General features: G+C 47.4%; 1 protein-coding gene across 1 annotated transcript in view; it reads right to left on the bottom strand.

Moving 5' to 3' along the window:
* sns (sticks and stones) overlaps positions 1-20,397 on the bottom strand; it is a 76,712-nt gene that overhangs the window by 6,424 nt on the left and 49,891 nt on the right. Inside the window, exons 5-14 of the mRNA XM_089588838.1 lie at positions 6,579-6,767; positions 4,056-4,238; positions 3,541-3,831; positions 3,153-3,452; positions 2,850-2,986; positions 2,093-2,246; positions 1,564-1,866; positions 1,198-1,482; positions 271-564; positions 13-191 (exon numbers count right to left, since the gene is read on the bottom strand). Of these exons, the coding sequence (XP_089444964.1) occupies positions 13-191; positions 271-564; positions 1,198-1,482; positions 1,564-1,866; positions 2,093-2,246; positions 2,850-2,986; positions 3,153-3,452; positions 3,541-3,831; positions 4,056-4,238; positions 6,579-6,767 (2,315 nt within the window). The remainder of the gene's footprint in view (positions 1-12; positions 192-270; positions 565-1,197; positions 1,483-1,563; positions 1,867-2,092; positions 2,247-2,849; positions 2,987-3,152; positions 3,453-3,540; positions 3,832-4,055; positions 4,239-6,578; positions 6,768-20,397) is intronic.

Raw genomic sequence — 20,397 nt, 5'->3', positions numbered from 1 at the left:
TGAAATACTTACGTTTGTGTAGGTCACCCCGTACTTGTACTCCGTCACGTTGGCCATAATGGTTTTACCGCCAAAGACCCACGTGAAGTGCGGCAGTGGCGAGCCCCGCGCTTTACAGTACAGCTGGGCCTTTGCTCCGCTGTTCACGGCAGCCTTCTTGGTCAACGGCGTGTTGGCCATTTCCGGCTTGACTGCACAATCAAAGTTCATCAATGAATGAAACAATCGTGGTTTTTATAACACTAATCCAAAGTTTGTTGACGTGCTTACAGTTCGTGATGAAGAGCACGGGGTCGGAGGTGACGTTGCTGATGCCGTTGTTGACGTTGCACCTGTACTCGCCCACGTCCTTCTGGCCGGGGCTCTTGATCCTGAGGTAGGCCGTGTTGTTGGAGAAGTACGAGGCGTACCGGTCCCCGAGCTCGGCGACGTTCGCGCTCTCCTTGTACCAGGTGACGAACTCCCCGCCGATCGGCGAGCCCTCGACCTCGCAGAACAGCTTGGCCTCGCGGCCCGTCGGGTAGATCACGCCCGACGCCGAGGTGCGCACTATCTTTGCCGGGTCTGTCGCAACACAATCATTTCTTTCTTAACAACGTGGATCGACCCTCGAGCCGCCAAGGTAGAGCGTGCCAAGTGCTCGGGGGAAGAAGAAAAAAAATCATGAAAATCCTCTCTTGGTTTTCACAACTTTATTTCCCCCTCGACAGTGGGTCAGTGACTTATGTACTTGGGGTTATTCGCAAAACAAAAAGGGGGTGCGGGCTCAGTTAATTTTTACGAAAAAAAACAAAACAAAACAAAACTCTGATTAACAGTTATGATTAGTATAAGTGTGATTGGCGACGTAGGTAGGCGTCAAGGGGCGATTATGAGGGGACTTTCAACGTTAAAGTACAAGAGAAATTGAAATCAAAAACACTCGATTTGGTTATTGGTTATTCGCGGTAATCCATGTGCCGATTTGAAAATGGGGCCATGCACCAATTTCGAAGAGCAGGTGAGCAAAAATCGTAAACCCGAAACCGAGAAACGATTAGTAAGTAACACAACACGCACACTCAGAGAGAGAAAAACAAAACGAGTTAATGAAAACGAAAACAGTAATAATAATAATAATAATAATAATAAATAATGATGATGGGTAGCTACCTATCGCACATAAATGGGGGATCAAGCGTCTTACATGAGGCTTACATTGAACGGTCAAATTCAACTGATAAAAAGTGGTGCCCTCGTCGTTCATGGCCTCGCAGCTGTAGGTGCCGGCGTCGCTGCGCTCGAGCCGCGTCACGTTGAGGGTGGGCCCGCGCGCCAACACCCGGAAACCAGCGCTGGCGCTCTTGGCCAGCGGCATACCGTCCCTCGTCCAGGTGTACGTTATAGCCGACGGATTGGCACGGGCCGACACCGATACGACGAATGGCTCGCCCTCCATGCCCACCAGCTCGTTCGGCTCGATGCTCTCGAACACCGGCTTGTCTGTTGGGAGTACGACAATGAATCACTCGGCCTGAACCACTTTCCCGACAACCCCCCAAAATAGGATGATGGAATACTCACACAGGATGTTGAGGGTAGTGGTGTCGTGGACGCTCCGGTCGATCTGGGGGTTCTTCGCCTGGCAGGTGAACTCCTCGCCGTTCATCTGCTCGGTGAGTTCGAGGGGGAGCTCGACCGTGGATATGTAGCCACCGTAGAGGCCGCTCTTGGTCGCGTTGGTCGTCCCGGTGACGGGACTGCCGGCTTTCCACCATGACATCTCGGCCGGGGGGTTGCTGCTCGTCGACTCGCACACCAACCTGCCCCGCTTGCCCACGCGAAACGCCGCCGGCTCGCTGCTTATCTTTATCACCTCTGGTAGGACTAAGCGCAATTTTTTTTTTTTTTTTTTTTTTAGAGGTATCGTTTGAAATTCGGGATGACTATCCCAAAGTTTTACTTTTAACAGAAGCAATGAGCGAGTGGTCAAAAGTTCCCCAAAAACACGTGAATTGAATTTTCATGCATGGTATATACGATGCACAAGTCACAAAAGTAAGTGTGACGAAAATAATTGAAATGAAGTAATTAAACTCGTAGATGTACTCACAGTAGACGTTGAGATTGAGGGTCTTGACGAGGGGCACCTGCGTGGCAGAGTTGCTCGCCTCGCAGCGTATGTTGGCCTTGTTGTCCGAAGCGTTGACGTGGAGGGCGAGCTCGCTCGTGATGGCGTGATCGCGCGTCCTCGTTGTGCCCGACACCTGTGATCGCCACCCGGTCGAGAGACAAATCAATAAAACTTCTCTTAACCAATTCATCAATTGTTTTTTTCTTCATCTATTTTTATTTATTTTTTTTTTTTACAACCGTATCCTTTTTTTTTTTTACTTTTTTTTATTTACATTGACCTCATTGTGACGCATAATTATGTCAGCCGAGCCTTGACGTGTCATCTAATTATTTTGTACATTTGTTAACCCGATTGTCATAAGCCGAGCTATCGAGGGCCCTCCGGTGGCCTTAATTATCTGTTTCTGTTCTTTTCGCGTCTCGCACACAATAGAATATATCTTTGCACCAAAGAATAGTTGTTCTTTTTTTATTCTGTATGTATTATTACTTTTTAAACATCTCTATGTAGTTGTCATTTTGATGGTTCAGCAGTAGATAACGAATGTAATAACGATAATGGATCAAAAAACGAAGACTTGACCAATAGCTCGGCCACATTTTAGCCGGACAGAGCAACGAACGAGGCTGTACTAATAGAGAAACCTGAGCGAAGCGAGAAAAAAAAAGAAAAAAAGAAATTCCATTGCCAAGGGGCAAAGGCAGTCCAATCAATTGATTATCTTCGTACGTACCTTGACGTCGTTCTTGTACCACGTTATGGTCGCCAGGGGGTTGCCCGATATTGCGGTGCAGGACAGTCTCAGAATTGTTCCCGCGACGATGCTCGTGCCCGGCTCGTAGCCGGAAATCTCTAATCTCGACGGAGGATCTGAGCGGAAAAAAATTGCCTACGTCAGTTTTACGTGTACACTATACATACGTACCGTTTCCGGCAGCTGCGCGTGGCTTGGAGTTTGGAGGTGGGAGGGAGAGGAAAAAATCGATAATATCCCAACACAGGAGGAATAAAAAAAAAAAAAAAACAGTGTGCTCACAAATGACGTTGATCTTGTGCGAGGTGACGACGTTCTCGGACTGCTTGTCGTTGGTGGCGAGGCATACGACCACGGCGCTCTTGGCCTGCTTGTTGATCTGAAAGGTGATGTTCGAGGTGGTGATGAAGCCACCCTGGGGTGCCGGCAGCATCTGGGAGAAGCTGCTGTTGAAGTTGTGGTTGTCGACGACCCACTTGATCTTCGAGGCCGGATTCGATATGTCAGTCGTGCAGGTGATGGTCACCTTTTCCTCGGCCTTGGCCTCCGACGGCCCCGTTATCGTCACTCGCTCCGGAGAAACTGTCGTCGCATCACGCCGAAGCGATAAGCAATAATAACAACGAATGACGATGACAAAAGAAGAAAAAAAAAAAAAATTGCAACTCACAGAGCACGCTAAGGTCGACGTGGGCCGTCATGGGGGTGAGGTTCATGACGTTGTTGACCTTGCACTCGAATCTGGCCTTGTCGTCGCTCGCCTGGGCAAGGAACGAGTGCACGTTCTTCGAGATGCGGCCCTCGGTCGAATACACCGAGTGCACGTTCTGGCCGTTCTTGAACCAGATCACCTGGGCCGGTGGATTGCCCCCCCGGGACTTGCAGGTCAGCTCGACCTGTTGGCCCCGCCCGAGTGCCTCCCCGTCCACGTAACCCTCGATGAAAGGAGGCCCCGGAGGATCTAAAGCCCCAGATTGGATGGAAAAAGGTATAAAATGTTTCCATTAAGAAATTATGGGTGGTTACTCAAGTACATTAGGTGGTATATGGACGAAAATGCTATTCGCGAAAAAATCAAGTTTTCCCCAAGATTGTGATGCCAATATTATCGAGTAACAAATTACGCTACGTACAGTAAAAAAAAAAAATCATTCGGATGTTACCATGTAAGTGGTGTGTACTCACAGAAAACTGATAGCGTGGCGACGGCGCGCATGGGCCTCTCGATCGGGATGGCCGAGTGCCTGGCCTCGCAGGTATAGCTCGTCTCGTCGTCGTCGGGCGTCGGCATGATGCTGATCGAGCCGTACGTGTCGTACTTTTCGAGCTTGCCGCTCTTGTGGTCCAGCGCCTTCACCATGTCCTTGTCTGCAACAACGAGGTTGTATATTTTCATCGCCCTCAAGTATACCTTTGTCCTCGGGTAAAGTGGGAAATTCGCGATGTAGCCGTCTCGTAAAAAAAAAAAAAAAAAAAAAAAAAAAAAAAAAAGTGTCCCACACGTATGTAATCCCGGGAAAATCGCATGCAAGTAGGAGAGAGCTCTTAATTCCGTTCGTACACTTGACTATCCGGCTAGACCAGTTTTGCGCGGTAAGTACACACGCGCGCACGCATTTGCCTTTGAACGCATTTTTCACGTCGTCTGCCGCGTGGCAACCACGGCCCTGCGAGTAATACATATACATACATGCCCAAGGTGTACGTCTCGACATCTGGAAGCGCGAAAACTTGGCCCGGTAGCCGGCGGCGAAAACAGTTGTGCGCTGCTCCCGCTACTGTTAGTACTGCAGTTGCTATGCCTGTAGTCCACTTGAGTGTGCAAACTAAAAGCTCGCTAGAATTTCTCTCTCTCTCTCTCTCTCTCTCTTTGCCCTCGCCGCAGGGCAGTTTCGGTTCGTTTTCACGTAGTCCGTGCTGCAACTGCTTTCGCAGGGTACAGACAGCACTGTTTTCCCGCTCTCCGAGTGCTTGCTCTTTTCTTTATTTTTCCTCTCTTTCGCTCGCCAAGTTCAAGCTGTAAGACGCCACCGTGCGAGCTTGCGGGCTTTTACGAAAAAAAAAAAAAAAATACAGAATTCTCCGTGCATGAAAATCGGAAAGGTATAGGAGTGCCGCGTGTCCCCTTTCGTGCATGAGAAAGTTTTCAAGTTCGGGACATTTTTCGAGTGTGGGTAGGTATGTTTTTACTCGCGACGCTTACCCGAGCAAATTAAGTTTTTCGCACATTTCGTCCCACACTCAAAGTAGGAGAGTTTTCACCCCAGATATACATCCGCGCGATGTTGCATTTTACGTCGAAATTCGTCCAATTTCCGACGCTGTGGGACCTTTAACCTTTTCATTTGCAGATGCTCCCGGGAAAAATAATTTCATTCGTGATGTAAACCGGGCTCGAACTTTTTTAATTTAAAATATTCGGTCCCGTTGCTTTGTATAATTTTTCAAAGATTTTTTCGGAATAAAAAAATAACAAACATTAATTTTGGCGCCGGCGCTTGTAAACATATGTTTTTCAACGTAGCGAGAATCGTGTTACAAATTTATTTTAATTCACCAAGCGAACGGTAGTCATTAAACTTTTTTTAAATACTCGCTCGCTGTTGATTTAGCATCATAATTTTACATGCTTGAAAAATATTTTCTCAATCGTTAAACAGCTAAAATTTTGTAATCACCCAAGTGTACGTGTTTAACTCGGTTAGGTGAAAAAGTTCCAGAGGAGTAATTGAATGAAATTTTCAATTTAGTCGAAAGGAAGGATATTAAAAATTTCCGTGATGGTGCTCCTACGTAATAGCGAAAATATCCTGCAAAATGGGTAAAGCTCCTTACCGGTCTCCATTCACAAGACGAAACCCAAGTTAACTTTGTAAATAAAATTTCCAACTAAAATAAGTAAAATCAGCTTTTATGTTCGAAAGAATACAATGGCTAAGCGGGTAAACGATTCTTATGAAAAATGCTGATGGATGTCACGGCGCTTCCCTGCGACCCGGGCGAAGAATGGCATCGGAAGAAAAGCGAAAATTCAGAAAGCCCTTGAAAAAGGAGAACCCGGGAGCCGGAAAAAAGGCGCAAAAGAAGATAGAGAGACGGGAAAGGAAATGGGATATAGCGCGGCGGGGGGGTGGAGGAGCGTAAAAGGGAGTATGCACTTTTTCTTCGTGTTCTTGGTCAATTGGTCGGTACATAACTCTGGCGAGCTTCCAACTTCCCAAAATCAACGAGGCTCCCTCTTGCCTTTTCTCTGCTCTCGCTGTTTTTTTTTTTTTTTTTTTTTTTTTTTTTTTTCCTTTTTCTGCGGTTAACATCCCCGCTACCGTTGCGCAGGAGACCATAGGCTTTTTGCATCTTCCAGCTGAAACGCTTTTCCCCATCCGGCTCCAAAGTCACGCAAATTCTTGTTTTTCCTTTGCTTTTTCATTTTTTATCCACCCCATCCGTGAAAATTTAGCCGTCAAATTTGTACCCCGCACCGGCGCTACACCCACAAAGTTTCCATCCCCGCGATGTACGACGTCCGACGGAGGTCGCATTTCATCAAAACATTTACCGACGAAGATGCAGTGAGTGCAGTGTACAAAATTGAAATGAAACCCCTATCTTTCGACGCATCCGTCTGGTTCATAAGCTCTTGCAAAGTTCGTTGAAAACCACTGAGGTGTGAAAAAAAAAAAAAAAAAAATGTAGTATATGTATACGAACCATCGGGTACGGGTACGGGCGTGATGCTGATGTCGCCACCCTTGATCTGGACGTTGCCGCGGTACCAGACTATGGTGGCGGCTGGTTTGGCCATGCGGATAATGCACTCCAGCTTCAGCGACTCGTTCTGCTTGATCTCGATTTTCGAGGGATCCTTGTGGCCTACGATCTCAACCGACTGCGGTGGTGCTGCAACATGTACAAGAACAACGACAAACTTAGTGCCATTTAAAAGATAATAGAATGGATGAGATCTTTTTCTCTCAACGTCTGACCAAATCGGCTTTGTTCTACTTAAACACTGTACCTATATTATATGCGTATCGTGTTTTTTTTTTTTCCTAATCGTACGGCAATCCACTCTCGGCGACAATGATTTGTGAGCCGAGTAGAAAAGTTTTGAGGCCCTCTAATGAAAAATACAAAAGGTTGGAAAAAGAATCCTTCTTCTATTTTAATGAATTCAACTGTGAAAAAGGGGTCGCAGTTACGCCGGACTATATATTTTTCTCAAGTTTAATTAAACGTCGAGCGGTGGTTGAAATAGGAAAAAAAAAAAGGTCTAAAAGGACGGTGGTTGTATCAGTAGCAGCAGCGGGAGCGGCCCCAAATAACAGGGCTTCAACGCCAACACGCAAAAATAACACAAACTTTTGACGTCGGAGCGACCCGGAGCATCCCAACCGAAAGTAGGTACACTCCATTTGAAAAAGTTCCTCCAGCTGCGGGTCAATATTTTTTTTTCCCCCCTCCCCCATCCCTTTGTCTTGCCCCTTTTTTGTATCCCCCAACCCCCCTTTTTTCCGTTGTTGCTGTTCTCGTTAGTCCTAAGCGTATTAGCTGCCGAAAGAGAAAAAACTTGACGTAACTGCAGTAAGTACACAGAGCCCGGGAGCCGGTGCATCCTGTAACTAATTTACACACGCGATTACAAAGAAGAAGAAGAAGAGAGAAAAAGGGTGTGGGGAGGGTGGTAAACCAAACCAGCTCGTACAAATGGCCGAAATTGGCAGAGCTGGGGGCATTAATTGACTCGGCTTATACGAGCCCCGCGAACTTTGACCCAAGGATCGGTCTTCCGGTCAGCTAAGAGTGTCCACTACTATACTGCCAAAACTCTGTACTTAATACCTTTGCTTGCATCTATACTTATATATACCGCTGTACTTACTCGTGCCTTTCATTATGCCCATCACCCTATTCTGTACGTAACGCGTACACACGTGAAACGCATGGTAAGGCTATATTATACGCATTCCGAGGAGCGAAAAATAACCCGATGGAAGTGTTCGTGGTACGAAGCTGAGCGGCGCTATGCGCTTTTCGGATGGCTCTTACACAAGCAATCACCGAACACGTATAGGTACAACAACAGCGAGGAAGAAATAACAGTTGCTGCCTTCCCTCCGCCCGTCAACCTGTAATGGAATTTCCTCCCCGAGGGGGATACCCGCACATGTACACGCGTGCGTACGCGAGCTATCTACTGTTTTTGCCGTCTGGAGACTGATTATTGTCGCTCTGTTTGCTTCCCCGTCCATCCGAAGACGAGTTGATGCAGGAAGTGATCCACATGGCCGCGACGTAACGAAGAGAGGCGAAATTGATTCAAACCTCTTACCATTTCGGTGAACCGTGGTATTGCAGCTATTTCAATTTACTACATCCCGTACAAGTATACCCAACAGGTAGTTTTGGAAAGCTTCGTAACCCTCCCCCCCCCTCTTCCAACAACGTGCAAGGACGCATTTTTCCAGACTTGAAACTCCAAGCTTGATTTTGACCGTCATTGCAGCAGTGCAGGGTTGTGTATGTATATGATATAGAGATCAAGTGTCTAAGCATATATGTATACGGTATCTGTGGGGGAGCAAGCTGACGTGAAAGCGCAGCATCTGGTGTGTCTCGGCTCGGTGAATAAAAGTCCCCGAGAGCTCAGCTGCTGGCAGCAATGGTGGGAATAAGTATACCAAAATATATATATATATACCTCTGATGGTGGAACTTTGGGCGCGAGGTTGGCGCACGTGCGAGCCATCGTCACAAAAGTGACGAATAATCCAAGCGGGCACGGCATCAGGCAGGCAGGCAAGCGGTGTGTCTTTCCTTTTGCCTTTTCGCGGGCGCTGGTGCCGCCGAGTTTTTTGGCACGGAGAAAAAAAGGGGAGACCCGCAGGAGGAGCATTAAAACTTTGCATCCTTTCGGTAAAAGCGTGCAGTTGCGCAAGTCCCCAGTTCTCTCAGTTTTTTTTTTTTTTTTTTTTTTCCTCTCCACTCGTAGGTGTACGTGTATGTGCGTACCTTTGCGCTTTTTTCTGCCAGACTCGCATTTTTGCTCGTTATTTTAAACCAAGACGTCGCAGAGCACAGAAGAAGAAAAAAAAAAAAAAACAAACAACGCCTCGGTTACTTCTTTGACTTCTCCCGAGCCCTCTATCGTTATACCCGACTTACGACACCGTTGTCACTACCCTTTTTTAAACAATTTTTTAAACCCCTTTTATTTGCCGAATGAAACATTGCAATGTCGTTTTGAAAAATCAATTAAAAAAACACTGGCTTTAACAAGTCAGATGGTTTATACTTAACGAAGGATTTAGCAAATAAAAGTACGCGTACCGAGTAATTGCAGTGGCAAAACGTACCGACCTCTCGGTGCAGGTATACGTGCTCTGCGATGAACGCGCGAATGGGAGAAAAAGCTGCCGATGGCTCCGAGCCGAGGTTGCGTCGGTTCAAGCAGATATACATAGCCAAGGCAGGGGCGAAGGGCGCGACTCGAGGGTGGTTCATTAATTACGTGGTAAATAAAACAGATGGAAGCGAGCTCCCCGTCGCGAGCCAAGCTCCTAGAGAGTCACGCCTCGAGAGGAAGGGGGGGGAGGGGCACACCACGATACAATTAGCCGTACGATTTATCTCAAGCTGCCTGCCTTGACAACAACATAAAAGCCACGGTATCCATCTCTCGTGCTCTTTTGCACGGGTGAAACATACAGACAACGAGGTGTTATTAGCAGGTGCGCGAGTGCTCAACAGAATCATACCTACAGGGAGTCCAAAGGGTCACCAGCGGTGGCCATAGTCGGCTGGGAGTGAAGAACAAACGGAGACTCGCGAGAGAGGGACGTATGTCGTCATCGATGATCGATCGAGCACACCTATATACTCTCTCTCTCTCTCTCTCTTCCATGCTTTTCGATTTCGCGCACCCTGCCCGCCTCGTAAAGAATTCAATTACGTCCCTCTTGAATTATCAAGCAGTCACGGCTCTCTCTCTCTCTCATTGGGCGCATGTAGGTACTGTGTCTTTTTTTTTCCTCTTCGGCGAGTAGGTACGGAGGAGGGGGGAAAAAAAAAGAATCCCCATGGCGCTGGCTCCCTTTATTCCTCTATTTTCGTTCTGAAAGGAGGAATTTTGCGAGGCGACCGTGGCTGCGTACAGCGCTGTACGGCCTATTGTAATGCGGGCCTCGTTTATTATGTATCGCCTCCATCTCCATCTCTCGTTGCTGCCACGGCTCGAACAATGCCGTCACCCACGTCCTCTTCTTCTTCTCGTGGTTATGTACGGAGGTATTTGATGTGCTGTAGTAACTAACTTTTTAAAAAAAAGATACAATCACGTCGCGTCAGAGGGTTTTTTTTTTTTTTTTTTTTTTTCTTTCACAAACCACGCACACATATTTTGTTAAATTCCTAGGATTTCGATAGTCATGCAAAGCAAGCCGTGACAAAATAAAATCTATTCCATTATATTCTCAGGGATGAGTAATATTATCACCTATACCCACTCACCTTTGAAATACTCATGTGAAACAAAAATATTCACGTTGGCGGAGCTGACCTTTATTTTTGTCCATTCTCTCCCCCGTGTATACATTGTCAGCGTGAATTGCGTTTGAGAGTGGAAAAAAAAGACCCTGAGCAGGTATAACGGAAAGTGCGAAATAGGCGCGACATAACCCAAGAAATTGAATATCGATCGGCCATAACAATTACTCATGCGTGGTTACAAGGGACCCATAGATTAACATTTTTTTACGACCTCGCGCGTATAAGTCTCGAAGACGAACTTTTTCTTCCTCTCAAACATCTGTACGACGTAGGTATGTACGATATATTATACACACAGATAAAGTACACGAACTTTGCGGGATTCCCAGTTTAATTTGAGATTTAGGAGCTGGTAAATATTTCACAAAGAACAGTAGCAGTAGGGGGAGGGGGGGCGAGTGTTAATAAATTTTCCAAACATTTGCGGTAATATTCGCGCTCGACAAAAGACGGGGCGAGTAAAGGCAGGCTCCGTAATACAAGCGGGAGTCGACCTGTACACCCAAACCCCAGCGGCTCGCCGTAAAAACTTAAAACGAGAGGGGGAGGGTGGTGCGGCGGAAGATTGATGGACCAACGGCGACACGGTCCCTCGAGAGCGCCGGTAAAGAAAGTATGCGACCGCGCCTTGCAGGTGGACCCTATCCGCGGCTGAACGGGTAAGATTAAGGGGGAGGAGGAACATGAGAAATTAGATTAATCTATTTTTACGCCCCGTATCTCCGAGGGTTTTGTACAGGTGCGATACAGTATACGCGCGCGGGGACATAATTCACGAGCGTCGAGCGCCGAAACGGAAAGTGCTAATCGGTTAATCTTCCGCGTGAGCCGTGAGAAACGCTTTTTCTTTCCTTTTCCTCCCCCCCCCCATACATACATACATATACGAGCAAGAACTATTTTTTGTCACTCGGAGGGCGAAAGGCACGTCGTCAGCTTCTGCGATTCGAATCCCAATCAGCGACAAACGTAGATTACAAGTGCGTATACGCGATCGGGTGGCAAAACTTGAGCTTTGGGAAACAGAAGAGGGGTGGGTGGGGGAGGTAAGCTCGAGCTGAGAAAAATAACTCTGGCGTGACTATACTGGCGCCAGGGCGACACCACCCCCCTGTGGTGCTCCTCCTCCGCTTAGCTACACATGTAGATACAAATATGCGCGCGGATGAGACGACATGCGTATATGGGGCGTATAAATCTCGGGCTAATAACCCAATACTCGGGGCGCGTGAGTGAGTAACGTGAGGGAGGGAGAGGGGGTGGAGATTCATTACCACGTCGGGACAAACGGAATGGACGTGTAGGGTATTTTACGGGGTGTCGTAAAAGGCGAGCGGCGAAAATGGGAAGGGGGTGAGGAGCGCCGGCCGAGCGAGGGTGGAGACGGACGGACGGATGGAGGGGGGGGGGCAAAAGCAGCAACATCAGCACTCGGCCCTGTCGATGTTATCGGCCACTCGGAAAAGTGGAAATTGTAGATTCGAGCGTTTTGCTATCGCCGCGTTGGCCTGGCGTTTCTTTTAGCTCCTTCTTCTTCTTCTTCGGCTCCGCGCGGACGGACGGACTTACTGGAGCACTGCCAGCGGCCGTGATGATAATACCGAAACCAGATTTGGCTTCTCTTTTATTTTCCGAGAGAAAAGGAGCGGCAAAGAGTACCGGCGCACTGGATTTTACCCACATCCCCGTGTGGGTACACACCCTGAAATGTTTTCGCTGCCCCCCACTCGCTGGAAATTCGTGTATCTGTACACGTGCATTCGATGAATTACTGGGAAACCGTGGCGCACTTACGGACCATCCGACCCTGTTCTACCCATCGCTCCCCACATCCCGGCCTTTTGATTTATTCGCCACGTCCACCGTAGGTACTTTTTTCTTTCTTTTCCCCCCTCCCCGCAGTATGTGGGTACTCGCCGCGCACTTTTCACGTGCTACTCCTCTTCTTTTTGCTCTTTCTCTCTGTAAATTGAAAATCTCGATGATTTAGGTGCGCCGTATTATGTCTGCGTGTACCGGGTTTGCCCCAGTATATATATATCTACAGTATCCTATATACTCGAGGACTCCATTGGACGGATCGTCAATGTCGTTAAATTTCCTTGCAGAGGCCATTGACCTTCCTCGGCACTCTACGGTAAAACACCATTGGTAGCTCGCCTCATGGTACAAAATTAGCCCGGCCGAGGAAGCACCCCATGTTTATATGTGTACGTATATGCACCTGCAGTTGTCTCGTCTCTTAATTGTATATATACGATCGGTCGTTTATTCGAGGTCCCGGCGGGGCCATCACCGCATTTTATTAAGCACTTTTCGCCATGACCGTTGTAACTTTGTAGGGGTTGGTTGTCACTTTGCGTTATTTTTGACGCAGTGTAGATATATGTATATACGTATAGCTTTGCGCTCGACTATACGAAAGCCATTCGCTTCAAATTCTCCGTAACATAGATATAGGTACAGGCGTATGTATAGGTATACGATCAAATGCGTTTTTAATAATACAAGGGTATAGAAAGAGGTACAGGGGAGCTGGTATAATTCTTGGCTCCCGCGCGAGACGCGAGATCGATATTACGGGCATAAATGATTAGCGCTGTGCATGTACATACACCGAACGGGAATGAGCTGCGCTCCAGACGAGAGACAAGTCTCGCGAGGGAAGGAGGGAGTCCATCACGCGGCAACCGCGACTAATCGATACGTACGTAGGTATATATACATGTATACATTACGGTGCGCCTTTTGTGGGAAATGCATGTAGGTGTTGTATAGCTATAGTCGAGAGTATAGGTGTGTAGCCGAGGCAGACGAGGGAAAAGAGTCGAAAGGTCTGGCTCCTATATGGGGTGAGCTACTGTTTGCCGAACGAAGGAGCTTGCTTGCGTATACATGGAGTGCAGCATCAGCTCCCTCCGGAGACCTCCTCCTGGCAGCAGCCGAGCTACACACACACACACACACGCGCGAAAGGCAAATTGCGCGATCACGGCCCGAGGAAGTACACCTACACGTATACATCGAAGCCTGATTGATCAAACGAGAGACATGGTCGGGGAGATATACTCGGACGAGTTGCGAGCGCCCACGATTGTGCAAACGGTGCGGCGTCTACGTGTATAGTATACCTGCCTATGGCCAACTGGAGACGCGAATAAGCTCCGCGAGCATGTTTATCTCTCGAGAGTGAAACATACGGTATACCTACACGTTTGGGCATACACACCCACTCGTATACCTACGGTGTGTCTCTCTTTATCCCGGGTATCGATTATTCCAACGTTGGACAACTTTCGGTTGATCGGACGAATTATGGCTACCTGGTATAATATACGCTCGATGCACGCGGCACGTATTTAAACCCCCCCCCCCGTCTCTCTTGTTAATAATTATATATGTAGGTACATGTACAAAGCATGCTCGTTGCAGGTTCCTCCTATGACATAATCCTGCCGAGCTAATTAACAGATTTTACCCAGGTGTAGGTGTATACCTATCCTTCTATCCATCGTCCTATGTGTATTCGTACTTAATTCTCTGATGCTTTCACCCTGTCTGTCTGTCTGTCTGTCTATCTGTTTGTTCGTTGGCACGTGAATCCCTGCATGTACACGCCACGTTAGTTATCGTCATCCTTGGCATCGTCGAGTAATCATAAGCACGCACCGGAGGCTCTTTCGCGTCATCGAAGTCGACCCCTTGTGTGTTTTCACCTTCCCTTTGCACAGCATATATATATATATATATACAGGCATCTGTGATTTGTGCGTATAGAGTACAGGTATCTAAGTGAAATGAAAAAAAAAGATTTGCACATTTCGTGTCGAACGTTTTAAAGGGAGGGACAAAAATGTAGCATTTTTACAAACAATGCAGCAATTATAAACACGCGTCGTTTCAACAAATTTGCATCTAAAGTGTCCGTGTCAGCTCATTTTGCAAACTCTCCCCCCCCCTGCCTTTATTACCCTTCGAGCGCCACCGCCCTCTGCCACCTTTTTTGCCACAACAAAGTGAAAAAGCACAAGCTATAGTGTTTCGTGTTACATAAATTCTAAAAAAAAAAAAATATATATATAAGAGGTTGCTGCTGCGAGATGAGGGAGAGATTCTTCTCGCTTGCCTGCCTGGACCCTTTGTTCCGGCTGACGGGAAACGGTACATCCTGTGTGTCGGCGAACTCGAAGCAGCGGTAGGAGGAGGAGGTAGCCAAGGGAAGATGCCCGAAGGGTAGAGAGAGGGAAGGGAGGGGGGGAGGGTTACAGTGGCTCTGAGAAAGGACTTTGGCGCAGACGTTGCTGCAGAGGAGAGAAAACGAAAAGAGAGAATGGGCTTTATCGCCAGCCAGTGGTGCAGCGAGAAATGGGTCAGCCGTGCAGCAGTGGGCAAGAGCGGCCCTGGTAGCAGCCGCCTTCGGGGAACTACCGCGTTCCCTCCAGAGCGCCCTGGGTTATGTTTCATTTTGTGTGTGCAGATACTGCGCCCTGCTGGTACACTATAATATGTGTGTGTGTGTGTGTGTGTGTGCGTGCTGATGCCGGCCGTGCTGCGATGAGATTGATCGATCGCTGCACTCTGCGCGAGGCGCCGGGGACTTTTACGCTCACATCAGGGTTTTCATCTTAGCACCGATAAGATTTTTTTTTTTTTTTTTCATTACCAGCTGTTGATGTAACAATACTACAACGAAAGGGTACCCACCATGGGTGTAGGTATCCCCTCCAAAATGCAAAAGTGTAATAAAAAAAAGAAAAAAAAATCCGTAGCGTTTCGAAATAGATAAACGTGTGACAACTGTATTTGTCAAAGTTCGACAAATTTTCATCTATGTTGCTATTGTAGTAAAATAAATTGTATCGAGTTAATTAGTGAGTCCACACAGTACATATTATGTACCACTAGATACTCTTACGCACACGAGTATCGATAAACTATGGATAAAAGGGTGCAGAGAGGGAGGGAGATTTGTACTTTGAAAGAGTTGCTAAGGGCATTTCATTATTGTATAGCAGTTCGGAGCACGCGTGCTCGGCTTTATAATATATGTATACGTGCACCTACATATGGCCGAGGTACATAAATTAAAGCATGAAAGATCACAAATTACCGCTCGTTTAATTTACGCTCTCGGCGCGCTAGGTTTTTTCAAAGCTCTGCTCTCCCCCGTAACCCGCCTTCTGGTGGGTCAACTCGTTCGCGACGAAGAAAATAAATTTCCGGCTTTGTCTTATCGGAGCGGAGAGGCTTGCAAGGGAGGAAGGGAGAGCGAGCGAGCCACCCGGTTAAGCTTGGCTCGTAAAAATGCCCGCGTGTGCGTTCAATTCCAGCGGCGGTACGAGCCCGGGCGCTAATGAAAGGACTCCTGGCCACCTATATACATGGCTACCCTATGCCCTCTGCACTGCACGCTGGCCCTCTCGTATCAGCTTTTTTTTTTTTTTTTTTATGTTTCGTCCCCCTTTTATAAACGAACCGAAAAATGGTCGCCTGCATCGCTGCGAAAACACTTTTACGACGATTGCAGCTGCCGAGCGAGCTTACACTATCTCGCGAGCGCCCATACACACGTATTTTTACGGCCAGTTGGCGGTTGATGATTAATTGAAATTTCACATTTTCGCGCAACATCAGCTATTTTCGCGAATTATCAAGTACTTTTTCCACCGAAACGAGATAACTTTTTTTTTTTTTTTTTCCTTAACCGCGCTCGTCCCTTTGAAGTCCATCGTATACTATATAATCATTATATTTGAGTTTGAAAAAACCCGAGTGAAAACTGCGCAACGCGGGGGTGTAGAGTCATACCTAACCGGTAATGAAATTGAAACCGAAGCGCTAAAATACGTATAAGATATACATCCATCAGACCACACATGCGTATATACGTACAGCTTTTGAGCTCTCGCGCTCGACGAGGACAAATGAACGGGACTACATACATACCTGTGCGAGATAACGGAGGACGAAGGAGTTACACGAGCCAGCTCTACCGGCGTATTGAATAATGCATTGTATGACGCCGTCGCCGGGTAACCATGAAAATTCAGGGTAAGGGCCGCGTCGCGCCAGAGAGAGAGAGACGCGGTGGCACACGGAATATATTTAAAGTGGCTTTCTTTATCCCGAGTAGTTCGTCTTCTCTATACAGCAGGAGGTGTCGCTCGAAAGGAAACTTTTTCCATACCACGGGGTCGCGCTACCATACAACCAAGCACTACTCCACCTTATACTATAGCTCGATTGGTATCGGCTAACTATGCAAATGGACCACGAGGACATGGCTCGCGCGCACCGTCCCTCGTATAACTCCCACGGCCGTGCGCTCGCTCATATTAAATCACGAGCTTTTTTCCGGCTGACGCTTGAAAAATGATCAGTCCGTTCGCGCCCCCGTTGGATATGTGCGCGCTACCGTATACTCTAATTTTTTTTTTTTTTTTTTTTCATCTCCACGAGCAGCGAGCGCGAAACTCGAGTAATGAGAGAGATTATCGCTCAACGGGCTTATATGTGTGTATGTACATGTACATTATACGCAGTGCAGTCGGGTGCGTCGACCTCGCGCTTCGCGATGCTGTAACCCACCGTATTGTACGAGTGAAATTTTCGCGCGGGAGGGAGGCAAGAGAGCGAGGAGGTGAAATTAAAAAAGGGTCGCGCGATCGTTTCGAGGTATAACCTCGGCGCAGCCTGCGGTGGGGGTAAATAATTAACGAACCGGCGGCAGCGCGCGTTTGACGAGGAATATATAGAAATGAAGAGAAAGAGAGAAAAAAAAAGAAAAAAAAATGAAGCAGCATCTCTCGTTTCCCTCGGAGCGGAGAGAAGAGCCCTCCTCGGAGAGATAATATCCACGCGGGAGAGCCAGCGAGCTGTACATTTTACGCGTGCACGCAGCGGGAGGGCGGCTAAAGAGACGAGGGGGAGGGAGGGGGAAAAAAAAGGGAGCAAAAAGCACACCCCCTCCCCTTTGCTCGAACGAGCTGTGCAGCAGTGCACATGGAAGCGCAGAAAATTTGTTGGCTCCGGTTCCGGAGGCAGTAACACCACCGTCTACAGAGAAGGAAAGGAGCCAGGCAACGGTACTTTATATATACGTATACGATACCGGTCCTCCTCCCTCCCTCCCCCCCCTCGCCTCTGAAATATGGATCGCAATCTTGGCAAAACGCGCGTAACCGTTCGCGCTGGCCGCCGTCGACGCCGCCAACGTGGCTTCTATATACGTGGCTGCAAAAATAAAGGTAAAAGCTGATGGAGAGCACCGAGCTGTACATGTACACACGAGCACGTCTCTGTTTCACCCTTCCAGTACAACGATACACCCGGTATACGTACATACATACATACATATATATATATATATATGTATATACACGCAGAACAGCCGATCGCTTAAAAAAGACGACTCGTGCATTTACGTATGTGTATTATATCTCTCTGCCCGTGCATGCAGCTTCCTTCCTTCCTTTTGGTATTGATTATTCGCGAATACACGTTTATATAGGTACATAAACACGAGCCGGGGAAAATAGGTAGTCCGTTTTTATTGCAAATATTGGTTTTGCATATGATTAAACACATCGTGAAATATTACCGGTGGATCGATGGGAAAGCCAGCTGCAAACGCTCGCTCGCTCGATTCTTTTTTTTTTCCTTTTTTTTTTTTTTTTTTTTTTTATTTTCCTCCCCGGTGTCCGTATGCTCAGCCGTGACATGTACGTTTGCGCAAAAGAGGAGCCGAGACGAGCTTTTTTCTTGTTTGTCGATCATCATTGGTTTTTTTAGTCTAAGCGCGTAATTGATTGGGGCAAAAGTGTAAAGAAGTACGTAGACGTACAGTGTGATTATAGCATATGATCGAGGAATAATCAACCGGCGTTGGGCATTTTTCAAATCAACCACTCGCTCTCTCTTAATCTGCACTTGTAGTATATGTATACACATATTATGTACCATACGCTCCGAGCTCGAGAGTAAAAGACTTTTCTCTAGTTAAAACTTTGCGTGTATACATCCAGCTATTCCCTCGCTACTTCCTGATTAATCGCGTAGATCAGCAACTCGCGCTCGTCGAGAGATGCATCCGCGCCCTTTTCACCCCCGCGCCTTCGCATCTAATTGAGGGCATCTCCCGCCCTTCGAGCAATCCTCCTATAGCTGCGCAAGACGGATGGAGCTCCGCCGCGTCAAGCATAAATAAATGCCCGTCGGGGAAGCTATCTTGCGCTAGTTAACGGCCCGAGAGGTTGCTTCTTTTTTCTTTTCTTTTCTTTTCTTTCAAAAGTGCTTCTCCTCCTTCTTGTAGGTCCAATAATTTATTTCGATGAAATCAAGTCGGAAGAGGATACGAAATCGCTGGATAAGAGATAAAGGCTCATCCGGATAATTGTATTCCCAATATACCGGAGCTGCTGCGAGTACATCGGCACGGGCGAGCTCAAAGTCACGGTACCCTTTTGATGGCGTCCTCAAAGAGCTACCCCCTCCCCTTCTATGGCGCACAATACGTATACGGAGCTTATAAAAGTGACGTGGAAAATCCGTCTCGGGTAAATCGCGCCATCTTTCCTCCGACTGGCGCAAGAAGGCAGCCAGAGGCGCCTTTGCCTGCAGCTCCGGTCTTTAGTTTAGCCCGTGATAAATCGAGAGCAGGGAGCACCCCCTCCGGGCAATTTATAAGCGCCCCGGCGATGCTCGGCAATCGTTTTCAAAAGTCGTTTGAGCACAGGATTTTCGCTGCTCGACCCACGGTATATGTACACCAGCCTCGATCTATTTCCCCCACATCCAACACCCTTCACCTCCCCCCTGCCCGCGCTGATCTCTTCTTGGCTAACTTTGTTCTTACTCTCTCTCTCTCTCTTACGGCCCGGAGCCTCGAAATCTTATAAGCAGCTTTACAAAGTGGCTTCGGGTGCATCAGAGAGCGTTGATTGCTTCAATCGAAAATTTATAGAAAATTGGGACGCCGCCCTCATCATTATCACCACGACTTTCTCCACCGATGGACGTACAGATGTGCTTTTGCGTCGTATTTTTTTATTTTTTTTTTTCCAGCACCTATTTAGAGGCTAGCGATGCATTTTCCTTTAACGTGCAAATTGCCCGGAAATTACGGGGCGAAAGTTTCCTACGAAAACCAGTCGTCCCCCTCACTCTGGTCGCGTGTACTTTACGCGGCAGACATAATTCAAGCTTCAATTACGCACTGGTTGAGCCTCTGCCGAGTACCTAACTATTGGTCTTTGTCGACTCCGGAAATTGCACGCCTGCAAAACAACTAACGATCTCGCTGATCTACCCTTTCTGAGTGGATACATGGTTTTTTTTTTTTTCCAAACAACAATCATCAAAACTGACTCCACTGACCTTAAAAAGTATCGAAACAGTGAGCCATCCTCCGTGTGGACAGTTGAAAATAGTATATGGTACCTTCAACGATGGTAGTTACATTTGTCGTTGGTACGATCGAGTGCTTGGAATTACAAGTAAAAATGTCTGGGTAACAGAAAAAAAAAGAAAGAAAAAAAAAAAAACTCGGGGCACTGGGTGGTGAAGCGTCCCGTAATCGTCCACGATGTACTGTGGTCGCGAACCGTTGCTCCGGACGCGTGAGCACCGAACTTGGACGTTTGCCCATTTTCCATCCACTTTTTCTCCTCGGCTTGCACGCCTCCCGTCAAACGCAGCCTAGTATTAACTGGAACACACACACGCGCGTATTTACACCCTGATAGTAGTATATGTGTATTTATACGTAGTGTGTAAATTATTTTACGATTCGAGGACTTGTCTTTTTTTTTTTTGCACTCTGGACGATATCGCATGCACCGGCGTTTTCGTTTTACGTTTGCTCTGTAGCCCCGATGGCTCTTTTCGCCCTTTTGTAATCCCGTTCCCCGTCCATCCGCCATTCCAGCCACGCTTTTTTGTGTTTGAACATCGTACGGCACGTTTATTTGGCTTTCCTTGAAAA

This window comes from Copidosoma floridanum, unplaced genomic scaffold (genome assembly GCF_036245765.1).
Source record: "Copidosoma floridanum isolate Cflo_tuat_1 unplaced genomic scaffold, Cflo_Japanese_pri ptg000007l, whole genome shotgun sequence".
Classification (NCBI taxonomy): Eukaryota; Metazoa; Arthropoda; class Insecta; order Hymenoptera; family Encyrtidae; genus Copidosoma; species Copidosoma floridanum.
The sequence above is the reverse complement of the archived record's forward strand: the minus strand, read 5'-3'. Positions and strand labels throughout refer to the sequence as shown.